Below are 12,177 nucleotides of genomic sequence, written 5' to 3' on the forward strand. Positions count from 1 at the left end.
GTAATTAGCAATGTTGAGCATCTTTTCATGTGCCTGTTGGCCATCTGTATGTCTTCTTTGGAGAAATGTCTACTTACGTCTTCTGCCCACTTTTTGATTGGGTTGTTTGTTTTTCTGATATTGAACTGTATGAGCTGTTTGTATATTTTGGAAATTAAGCCCTTTTTGGTCACACTGTTTTCAAATATTTTCTCCCATTCTGTAGGTCATCTTTTTGTTTTCTTTATGGTTTTGTTTGCTGTGCAAAAGTTTGTAAGTTTGATTGGGTCCCATTCATTTATTTTTGCTTTTATTTCTTTTGCCTTGGGAGACTGACCTAAGAAGACATTGCTATGATTTATGTCAGAGAATGTTTTACCTGTGTTCTCTTCTAGGAGTTTTATGTTCTCTTCTAGGAGTTTTATGGTGTCATGTCTTATATTTAAGTCTTTAAGCCATTTTGAGTTTATTTTTGTGTATGGTGTGAGGGAGTGTTCTAACTTCGTTGATTTACATGCAGCTGTCTAGCTTTCCCAACACCACTTGGTGAAGAGACTGTCTTTTCTCCATGGTATATTCTTGCCTCCTTTATTGAAGATTAATTGACTGTAAGTGTGTGAGTTTATTTCTGGGCTCTCTGTTCTGTTCCATTGATCCATATGTCTGTTTTTGTGCCAGTACCATGCTGTTTTGATTAATGTAGCTTTGTAGTATTGTCGGAAGTCTGGGAGGGTTATGCCTCCAGCTTTGTTCTTTTTCCTTATGATAGCTTTGGCAATTCTGGGTCTTTTGTGGTTCCACATACATTTTATGATTATTTGTTATAGTTCTGTGAAAAATGTCACAGGTAATTTGATAGGGCTAACATGAAATCTGTAGATTGCTTTCGGTAGTGTGGCTGTTTTAACAATATTAATTTTTCCAATCCATGAGCATGGGATACCTTTCCATTTCTTTGAATCATCTTCAGTTTCCTTTATCAGTGTTTTATAGTTCTCAGCATATGTGTTTTTCACCTCCTTAGTGAGGTTTATTCCTAAGTATTTTATTTATTTATTTTTTGATGTGATTTTAAAAAGGATTTTTTTTTTTACTTTCTCTTTCTGATATTTCATTATTAGTGTAAAGAAATGCAGCTGATTTCTGTGTGTTAATTTTGTATACTGCTGCCTTGCTGAATTCATTTAATCAGTTCTAATAGTTTCTGTGTGGTGTCTTTAGGATTTTCTATATGTAGTATCAGGTCATCTGCAAATGATGACAGTTTTACCTCTTCCCTTCCAATTAGATACCTTTTATTTCTTTTTCTTATCTGATTGCTGTGGCTAGGACTTCCAGTACTATGTTCAATAGAAGTGGTGGGAAGACTCAGTTTTTCACCATTGAGTACTGTGTTGGCTGTGGGTTTGTTGTAAATGGCTTTTATTATGTTGAGATATGTTCCCTCTATGCCCACTTTGGTGAGAATTTTTTTTTATCATGAATGGATGTTGAATTTTATCACGTGCTTTTTCTGCATCTGTTGAGATGATCATGTGGGTTTTGTCTTTTCCTTTGTTGATGTAGTGTATCAGATTGATTGATATGTGTATATTGAACCATCCTTGTGAACCTGGGATGAATCCAGCTTGATCAGGATGTAGGATCCTTTTTATGTGTTGTTGGATTCAGTTGCTAATATTTTGTTGAGGATTTTGTCTTTTCACTCTTGATGGTGTCCTTTTATGCGTAAAAGTTTAATTTTGATGGTCTAGTTTATTTTTTCTTATTTTGCTGGTGCTTTTGGTATCATATTTAAGAAACCATTGCCAAATCCAAGGTCAAGAATACGTACGCCTAAGTTTTCTTCTAGAAATTTTATAGTTTTAGCTATTATGTTTAGTTTTTGATCCATTTTGAGTTAATTTTTTCCATATGGTGTGAGGTAGGGGTCCACCTTCATTCTTTTGCATGTGAGTATCCAGTTGTCCCAGCACCGCTGGTTGAAGAGGGCCTCTTTTTTTCAACTGGATTCTGCTTCTGAAGCTCTATACCTTCTAATACATAAAACTAGCTAATGAACTTTTTAGGATTGGTTGGTAGTCTTGACCATTTTTTAAAAAAAATTATTGTTTATTTATTTATTTTGGCTGTGCTGGATCTTTGTGTGGCATGCGGGGTCTTTTAGTTGTGGCATGTGGGATCTTTTAGTTGTGGCATGCGGACTCTTAGTTGCGGCATGCATGTGGGATCTGGTTCCCCAACTAGGGATCGAATCCAGGCCCCCTGCATTGGGAGCACAGAGTGTTACCCACTGGACCACCAGGGAAGTCCCAGCCATTTTGAATTGGTCTCAGTAAAGTGGTTCTTAGTAGAATTATTGTTATGGATGATTATAATACATTTACACATTTAAAGGGTTTAAAAGGAAATATCTGCATTTCAGAATTTTTACTGCCATAGAACTCTTCTCCATTTCACGTTTGAGAGTGAATTCAGTTCTTTCTGTGGTTTGGGAAGATGTGAAATAAATACTCACCTCCTTAAATCCAATCCCATTTGATAGTTTTTGTATTTGAACTCTTTGATAAAGATGGACTAGTACTCAGAAGCGAGTGAAAAGGAAGTCTGGGAAATTGTTCTTTATCGCCATTCTCTCTGTGGTGGCTCAAAGTTTTCACGTACTTTAAGAGGACCCAGGTTTGTCAAGACTGAGGTGTGAGTCTAATCGTTTAAGTGGTTTTTTACAGTCTACTTGTAATATGTTCTGTGTGTCTTTCTGTATTTAACCAGTATTGTGTATGAGCTGGGATTTTGCTGTTTATAGGAACCTTGTAGCTGCTTTGCCCTCTGGCAGCACATATGGGTATAACCACTTGGGGAAGCGATTTGGTGACACAGTGAAAAACTCCAAGAAACTGCAAACTCTTGCCCCAGTAATTCCATTGGTGGGACCCTACCTTGAAGAACTAATCTTAAATATGAAAAAGCATCATGGGCAACATGTTTATTGCACCATTAAACATAAAAAGTTGCAAACCCGTAAACACTTCAGGTTAACAACTCAGTGAGTTAATGACATTAGCTGACACCTGTTTGGTGCTGGTCCTACACTGAGTACCGTGCGTGGGTGGTCTTACGAACTTCACAACTGCATGAAGGTTGCCGTGGAGGGGCTGAGGCACCCAGCAGCACGAGGCCACACAGCCGGGAAGTGGCAGAGCAAGGAGCTGCCCTTGGCCTCATCAGCCATTCAGGTGATGAAGGAAAACAGTACTTTGGACAGTACTTTGTGATGTCGGGAAATCAGAGCGGCAGTGTGTATAGACGTTCAGCTGTGTACCAAGGAGGTGAGAGTTTCCAAACTGATGTCAGGGATCGTGCTGGTGGTGCAGTTGGGATTATTTTTATTTCTTTTCTGCATTTTCTAAAATGAGCATTATTATTTTATACTAAAGAAAACAAAAAAGCATGACATGTTACCCTTCAATTGAAGATTCCTTACAGTAAGAGCGTCTGTCTTGCCACGGATGCTGTGTGTTAGTAGAAGATGGAGAGGAGTCTGCCCTCAGTTGCTTCTCTGGAATGTCCTAAGACACAGCTGAACAGTTTGAACTGTTGGGTCAAACAGAGTACATTTAAGGAGCCAGATTTGTGAAAACATAGGATTTAAATTTCATAGTATCCTAATAAATGTGTATATTATGTGGAACATTTTAGTTATGTTCCCATTTGTTTAAACTTTTAATTCCTGTGTTGAAAATAAATCCAAACTTATGTAAGCAGAGAGTTCAAGGTCTTGGTGTAAATGAGGTACAGTTTAGCTTGGTTGAGACAGTTTGATATATGAAGCACTCAGTTTCTTAGATTTGTTCATAATTATGTCAGCGTCCTTAAGCATCTAAATAAATGAAGTAGAAGTAGGCTGTAGAGAAACAAAACATAAAATAAAAGCAGATCTGGTCACAATGTATCGTTTGGAAAAGCAGGTTATTAAATAATCTGTATATTATATAACCCCACTTTTCTGTTTTATTTATATACTGAAAACACACTGGAGGGATATTATCTCAGGATGTTAGTGTCAGGTGTTAGCAGTGGCTGGACTCTTGAGTGTTCTCAAGTAAAGAAAAAGTAACCTCCAGGAAGCCCGTCAGCCCCGAGTTGGGCTGTGTAACGCTACACTTTATTTCCACCTAATGTCTGAAAATGGGTGAGGGAACAACGGGTTGAGCGTGTGCCCAGGGAAGAGGAATTTGAGTAATGATGGTTAAGGTACTGTCTTACATTTGTGTCTAAGCCCTTTGCAGTGTCTAAGCTGTTTTCTCAGGCATTTTCCGCTCTGTATAGCACCTTCTGGCGGGGATTGAATGATCAGGAAACTGCGGTAAGGCAGTGGCTGGCTTTAGCCTAAGAGGTAGCAGCTTCAGGCCTTGCGTTCAAGCCTCTGTTGTGTTTTGTTCACATCTGTGTTTCCAGAGCACCCTGTCTGTACCCCTGTAATGGAAATTTCCAAACATACACAAAAGTAGGGAGAGGAGTTTAATTAATCACCAGTCCAAACAGTTGTCAGCCTTGCACCTTTTTTGTGTCATCTATCCCCAGCCCTGAGCCCTGCTTTTTTCTGAGTATTTAAAAAGCAAATTCTAAGGGTCCCTTTTACTTTGTAAAAGTATCCCTCTACCAGCATGCAGTTTCCTTAAGGGTCAAGGGTCCTGTCTTTTTCATCATCATATTCCTAGCAGTGCTTGCACTAAGTGTTCAGTAAATATTTGTTGGAACAAAGTGTGCATTTCATTCCACAGGTCCGTGGGGAGATTGATTTTACTGTCTAGGCTCACAGAGGCCGGGTGAGTCTTTGGTGTCTTAACTGAGCCTCCGCGTGTGTTCAGAGGCCAACCTTGTGGGTAGGGGAGATGGCTGTGCCTTGAGACATGCACGTCTGTCCATGTGCTCACCCTGGAAGAGTGGGTTCCTTTCACTCAATATGGAAGTGTGGAGAGAGTTGGAATCAGACACACCTGGGTTTGAAGCCCCATCTCTGACCCTTCTCTGCAGACATAGGTCCTCTCTGGACCTCAGTTTCTTTGTAAGTGAAAGGGTGTAGTAACTCTTCACAGGGTGGTGAAGACTGGATGAAATACTGATGAGAACTAAGTTCCTGGCACAGAGCAGGCACGGCATGGGTACCGACGCTGTCTTCTCCTTGCCTGTCTCTGTGAAGTGGGAATGTTGGCAGTGCCCCCCTTAGGAGGTGGTTGTGCGGATGAAGTGGGGCCGGCCTTGGAAAGCCGTGGGGGTGGGCCAGTGTTAGTGCCCCTAGGTGCTGCTGCCCTGCAGGGGCTGCCCTCCTGTGCAAGTCCTTTTTAAGATGATGTACCTTCCTCCCCTGTCTGCTCTGCTCTGTCCTTCTCTTTCCCCATAGGTAACCATTTTTATTATTTTATTATTTTGGTTTATTCTTTCATTGTTTCTGTTTGAAAATTTAAAAATAATATATGCACCTATTTGCTTTTAATTTTATTTCTGTCTATACACACACACACAAATATCCTTTTTACGCAAAAGGTAGCATACTCCTTACATGTTCTGAACCTTTCTTTTTTCACTTAATATAATCTGGAGATCATTCCATAGCTGTATAAAGATCTTCCTCATTCCTTTTACAATGGTGTAGTATTCTGTTTCCTGAATGTACCATAGTTTATTCAACCATTTGGATTATTTTCAGTCTTTTGCTATAATATTTTGTAGCAAATATCCTTGCACAAACCTCATTTTATATTTTTACTAGAGTGTCTGTGGGATAGTTTCCTTGGAGTGGGCTTACTGGATCAGAGGGTAGATGCACGTCTGATTTGCTGGGTTTTGCCAGATTCTGGTCCTCAAGGTTTACCTCATCCTGCAGTCGGACCAGCCTGTTTCTTCACAGTCTCGCCCAGAGTGTGTTGGCTTTTTTTTTTGTTGTCAATCTGATAGTGAGAATAGTAGTTTAGTTTAGTTTCAATTTGTTTTTCTCTCATTATGAGCTAGGTCGAGCATCTTTTCATGTATTTAAGGGCCATTTAAATTTATTTTTTGTGAAATGTACTATTTTAATTTTTTTGTGAAATGGCTGTTCATATTTTTTGCCCATTTTTCTATCAGGTTGTTAGTTCTCAATTTTTAAGAACCTTTTTATAGATTAGGGATATTAGCCCTTTATGATATTTTGCAGAAAGTTTCCTCAGAATTCTCAGTGCTGGGCACTGGGTAATTAAGATGAATAAGATCAATAAGACAACCATAGCCCTTGGGCCTCTCTTGATCTGGCGAGGGACACAGCCTCATGATGGAGGGTCATAGACTTGCCAACAGATAATTTTGGCCTGACTAGGTTCTAGGTTTAAATTTCAGGTCTTCCATTTACTAGCTATGTGGCCTTGAGTGAGTTACTTAATTCTTCTGACTCTCAGTTTCCTAGTCTATAAAATGGGAATATTACTACATGCCTCCAAAGTCGGCGTGAGGATTAAAAGGTGAAAATGGCTTGTATGTTATGTGGTAGATACGGTGGGCACTCACTTAGTAAGAGTTTAAAATAATCTATTGGTCTTGGGTATGCTGTACATGCCTGTGTTTTGTGAGCAAATTATTTTCTGGTTGTTTCCTGTTTATTTATTACGGTATTCCTAAACCTTAGAAGGAGGTTTGAGATAAGAGTAAGGAGGCCTGACATTTCTTTTGTGGTCTGTTGTTAGCTGTTTAACCTTGGACAAATTACTCAGTGACCAGTTTTCTTATTTGTCACTCAGAATATTAGTGTCTGTCTCATAGACCATAAGTGTTTGTTCTCTTAAGAAGCCAAATAGTTATAAAAATGCTCATGAAAATTTCAAGTGATGTGCAAATTTAAAGTAACACTTTTTTTTTTTAAGTTTATTTTTGCTGCGTTGGGTCTTTGTTGCTGCATGCGGGCTTTCTCTAGTTCTGGCGAGTGGGGGGCTACTCTTCGTTGCGGTGCGCTGGCTTCACATCGTGGTGGCTTCTCTTGTTGCGGAGCACGGGTTCTAGGTTCGCGGGCTTCGGTAGTTGTGGCACACGGGCTTCAGTAGTTGCAGCATGTGGGCTCTAGAGCGCAGGCTCAGTAGTTGTGGCGCACGGGCTTAGCTGCTCCGTGGCATGTGGGATCTTCCAGGACCAGGGCTTGAACCCGTGTCCCCTGCATTGGCAGGTGGATTCTTAACCACAGCGCCACCAGGGAAGCCCCTCTCTTCTGTTTCTTTATAAGGTGTCTGATGGCCAGAGTTTCTCAGTGGGAATTAAGTTGGTTTCAGCAATCTTATAGTTTATGTTTAGTATTTTAAAAATCCTATTTAAGAAATTTTTTCCAGTTCTAAGGTCATAAAGAAATTATCCTATATTGTCTACTGAAGCTTTTAAAGTTTCTCCTTTTGCACTGAATCTGTAGGCCACCTGGAAGTGATTCCTGTGTGGTGTGTGGGGTACGGGACCAATGCACCTTTCCCCTTAGATGACCTGATGTCTCAGCTCCACCGACTAGTCCCTCTCTCCCCCAGCCTGCTGTCACACATCACGCTTTCAAACCTGTGAGCATCTGTTTCTGGGCTTGGATCCCCAAGTTCTACTTCTAGTACTTTGCTCTAAGGAGTAGCTCAGGACATGTGGGGATATTCCATTATAGCACTAATCTTTGAAGCATTGTTGATAATATTGAGCAGGAAGCGTTCTAAATGTTCCAGCAGTGGGAGTGTGTTGAATGATACACGCACATCACTACAGTGAAATACTCTGTAGCAGACAAAAATATATTTACTAATATGGAAGGCTGTTGACAACACATTAGGACAGAAGGAATAGGAAGTTCATGTACAGTATAATTCCAAGTTCATAAAAAGTTAAGAAACATGCAAATTAAAAAAACAACCTACCATCTTTGCTTCCTCCTCCCATCCGGGTCACATTCATTGCCCTTTGATCTGGCTTTGCCCTGGGTCAGGTCGAGAGTCTGCTCTGGCGGCGGGTCCTCAGTGACTCCTCACGGACCTCTCGTCTGGCTTCTCCTGGGCCCCACTGATGACCTCACCCGTGCACTCGACCTCAGCCCTTAGCAGATGTCATCCACGATGACTTCTCGGTGCTTTCTCATCTGCTCCCCTGGTTTTGTGCCACTTCCTTCTTGTCTTCCGTTTTGGACTCCCACCTCCTCTCTGCACCTGATGTTCGTGTCCTGGGGTTCCCAGTTCCTTGAGCCTCTTCTCATTCCATTCCTTCCCCATAAGGGACTTCATTGAGGTGTCTCCCCCTTAAACTTTATCTTGTGCCCCAACCGCATTATCTGCTGCTGGCCCTCCACTCAGCTCCCCCAGGCGTCTCCGGCGTACTGAGTCAGCACGTCTAAAACGAAGGCCACATCCTCCCCCAGGAGACCCCTTGGGATCATCCCCTTCACCCCATCTATGGTTTGTCTTCTTTCAAATGCTCTCATGCCTGTGACTGTGCCTCATCCTCCCAGGTGCTCCTGTCGGTTGCCGTCTTATAAGAGTTTCTGGAGTGTCCTGCCTGCCTCCTCATTTCATCCCCACTCCCTCTTCTCCACATTGTGGCCAAAATCATCTTTCTTTTTTTTTTTTTTTCAAAATCATCTTTCTTAAGTAAAATGTACATCCTGAGATACCGCCCCCTGATTTGGGGGCCCTGTGACTGGGAGGTCTGGCTGTCAGTGATCTGGGCCCTTTGCCCACCTTCCCAGCCCTCTTGGGCTCTGCCTGCAGCCTGTAGGAGGCTGTGGACCTCTCTGCCTGGCCTGCTCAGACCCCTGCTCATCTTCTAAGACCTGTTCTGGGAAGCCTTCCCTTGTGGGGGAATTGTTCCCTCCCTGGCGTCCTGTGTCCTCTGTCCTCCTCTGGTCTGAGCTGTCCCTGGAGCCCTCTGAGCCACTGCTGCTGCCTGTCTGGGGAGGGCACAAAGGGAGGGTGAGAGCAGGAGCTCCCACTGCCTTTGCAGAGAGGGGTCATCCTCCCCCGTGACTGGTGAACAGGGCCCCAAGGCAGGCCTGACCTCGGCTTCTCTGCCCACTGGTTTGCAGGCTTTGGAAGGGCCTTTCCGGAGCTGCCTTACTCCGTTCTTTGCTCCTGAGCAGGATGACTAGGATGCGAGCTTCGCCTGTGGCAGGTGCCTGGGCCGCCTCACCTGTGGCTTGGGCGTGTCTCTGTCAGTCAGTGGGCGGCTTTGGCTCAGGCTGAATACCCTGCCGTCTTCCATCCCGCAGCCCAGCTTGGGATTTGCATCCTCTCCGTTTGGAGGGGGGCCACATGCTCCACTTCCCACTTACTTGCCGCTCGGATTCTCAGTGCCTGTGTGTGTTGCAAATCTGTCCTTTGTCCCTGATGGTAATGAAGGTGCCCCGGATGGCTTGAAGGACAGAGTTGGCCCTGTTGTTTGTGCAAAGAACTTGACAAAATGATTCTAAGAGCCTGGCTGACCAGCATAAGCGACCAGCCCCTCTTGGGTCTGGGTTTGGGCTTCTGGTTCTCTGCTCCGGTGGGCGTGAGGAGGAGCCCTGCCAGCTGAGCAGTTTCCTGTGGGTGCTGCTTACAGGCTGCCAAATGCAAAGCACAGCAGATTAGTCAGGGGTGTTCTTTTCTTGACCACTTTTAGTGCATTGCTTTTGACTGAGTGTTAAAAATATTCTGCAGCATATCTATAGTCTTCCACTAGCAGTGAATAGGAGAAGAAATGCAGTTTCTGAGAAAGCTTCAAAGAAATACTGGTCTTTATCTTTTCCCCAGCCTTTTCCGCTGAAACCCACCAGAGTCTTTTTCTGAGCACTGTTGTTCTATAAATAGAACAGCAGCTCTCCTTGGGTAGCCCAAGATCGCAGCTCTCATCCGCTCTCTGAAAGATGTGTGTGTGTGTGTGTGTGTGTGTGTGTGTGTGTGTGTGTGTGTGTGTGTGAGAGAGAGAGAGTGGATTTTGGTTTAATTCTGCTTTTCTTTTATGTGTGACATGTGTAGCGGGAGATGCAAGAAAAATACTCTAGCATTTATCCTTTAAAGATAACTTCTTATAACTTTTCTGGGTCTGGGCTTGTTGGTTTTGGTGCCTTTTTTTTCCTATTTTCCTTTAATTTGCATTTGGGAAAGAGGTGGAAGTGATGACTTCTTCTGCAGAGGTAAGGAAGACGTTTGGGGGTGAGGAGAGGTGACTTGGTCTGTGAGCGGGTCCTGCGGGGTCCAGAGGAAAGGCTCTCCTGGAGAGCTGAGCAGGCGTCTTGTGTGTGCTCCGTTGGGCAGTCAGCTGTCCTGTCTTTGAAGAGCACATTGAAATAGCATCACCATGTGCACTTGGGTCTGAAAAGAATCTTAGGAAACAACCTAGCAGTCCTTCTGTATTGCAGGAGCTCCTGGGACCAGAGGTTGGGACTTTCTCTCTGCCTTGGATCGGCACATATCTCTTACCTTGATCTTGGGTGATGTGTTCCTCTCTCCTTAATTACCTGGAAGAACAGTGGGTGGCCTCCTCAGAAGTAAAGGTGAAGGTGCATGCCACAGAATGAGTAGGGCGGTTCCTCACTAGTCCGTCCGTCCCCCCCCCCCGGCCAGAGTTGATTCTCTAGGGAATTGGAAATGGTTGCTCTTTGTGCTGCTGGGCCAGCCCTGACTGCACAAATTCCATCAGACCCAGCATGTGGGTCGCAAGCTGGCATGTACAGCCCACTGTGCCCAGGAAGCTCCAAGAGGACATTGTGTGGCAGGGATAAGGGGAGGAGCAGTGCTGCCGGCCTCCCAGGACACCTGGAGCGTGGGCTGTCACGGGGGGGTCCTGGTGCACAGCCAGATGCTGGTGGTGTGTGTAGGGGGTTGTCTTCAGCATTCTTCTACGGGGGTATCAGTGCATCGCAGGTTCCACTCCTGCGGAGGGACCAGGCAGCACAGACTTCTGCTCTTGCCTCTGACACATTGGGGTGACGTAGGGTTTCTGTGTCTTGTTTCATCGTATGTCGTCTTAAGTGGCCACAGACGCCCAAGTGCTTTGTACAGCTACTTAAAAAGTTACCTAAAGTGCAGAGCTGTAGGGGATTGGGTAATTAAACAAAAGCTTCTCTGGACCCATGTTCTTGTCCTTGAACAGAACTTTATACATTCTGCCTCCATCGCATGGTGGGCCTCCGTGTAGAATGGACATTTGTTGAGGTGTGTGCAGATGCTGGAAGCCAGGCACTTGTTTCAGGGCACCTTGTTTATTAGTTTTGACTGTGTTAGTGGCTCTGCATAGTTCAACGCATCTAACGATCAGGTAGGTCCTTGAACTTTTAACTTGTAAGTGGTGTGTAGGGCTCCCTCCTCCCGTTTGGTAAGTGCCCGGGAAGCAGCCTCAGGAGAAGCCATGCCCCCATTCTTGGCTTTAATTGAGCTGAGCTGAGTGGACTGCTGTTCACCTCATGATTGTCTTTGAACTCCTGCTTGGTGGTGGTTGGTCAGATTTTGGGGGTGGAGGAGTTTTAGTGACTTTGGCAGTGGCTCTTCTCTGTGTTACAGTGTGGGTAGATGCACATGCCCAGCCTGTGAACAGGGGTGAGGGCCCAAGGGGGCAGGCCTGGAACTGCACTGAACCCCATAGCAACCTACATCGACAGTTTTGGCAACAGGATCCTGAGAAATGGCAGGAGGCCAGAGAACACGGAGACAGGGCCAAGAATAGCTGAAAAATACCAAATGCTGAAGTTGGAGAGAGCACTGGCCCGGGGCCACTAATGGTGGTCCTGCGCCCCGCTTCTGCTAACCCCCCCCCGCCCCGGGGGCATATGCAGGGCACACCTTGGGCCTCTGACACACTCCCATGCCCCTCCCCCCGCCACTCTGGCACACCATCGCCCCCTGGAGAATTGTGTCACCCTCCCCTGGCTGTGTGCTCAACCTGTCCATAGGTCAGGGTCTGGGGAGAGTGTGAAATAGTTCTGTTAGGCCATCAGCCCATTAGAGACACAAATGCACTGGAGTCAGTGGACAAGCGCATGGCACCGCGAAAACATGCTCATGAATCCGTTTCTGTGCTTTCAGACCGTCATCAAAGAGGGGATGCTGACCAAACAGAACAATTCATTCCAACGATCAAAAAGGAGATACTTTAAGCTTCGAGGGCGAACGCTGTACTATGCAAAAACTGCCAAGGTGAGATGCAGAGGAGGAAACTTAACGAGAGAAAACTATCTGAGGA

At 44.6% G+C, this 12,177-nt stretch overlaps 1 protein-coding gene across 8 annotated transcripts in view; it reads left to right on the forward strand.

Moving 5' to 3' along the window:
* The window catches only part of DGKD (diacylglycerol kinase delta), a 109,896-nt gene that overhangs the window by 18,123 nt on the left and 79,596 nt on the right, over nt 1-12,177 (forward strand). For all 8 annotated transcript variants that reach the window (XM_079924180.1, XM_079924183.1, XM_079924186.1 and 5 more), the window contains exon 2: nt 12,021-12,131. In XM_079924180.1, the coding sequence (XP_079780306.1) occupies nt 12,021-12,131 (111 nt within the window). The remainder of the gene's footprint in view (nt 1-12,020; nt 12,132-12,177) is intronic.

The sequence above is a fragment of the Stenella coeruleoalba genome (assembly GCF_951394435.1).
Source record: "Stenella coeruleoalba genome assembly, chromosome: 6".
NCBI classification, from domain to species: Eukaryota; Metazoa; Chordata; class Mammalia; order Artiodactyla; family Delphinidae; genus Stenella; species Stenella coeruleoalba.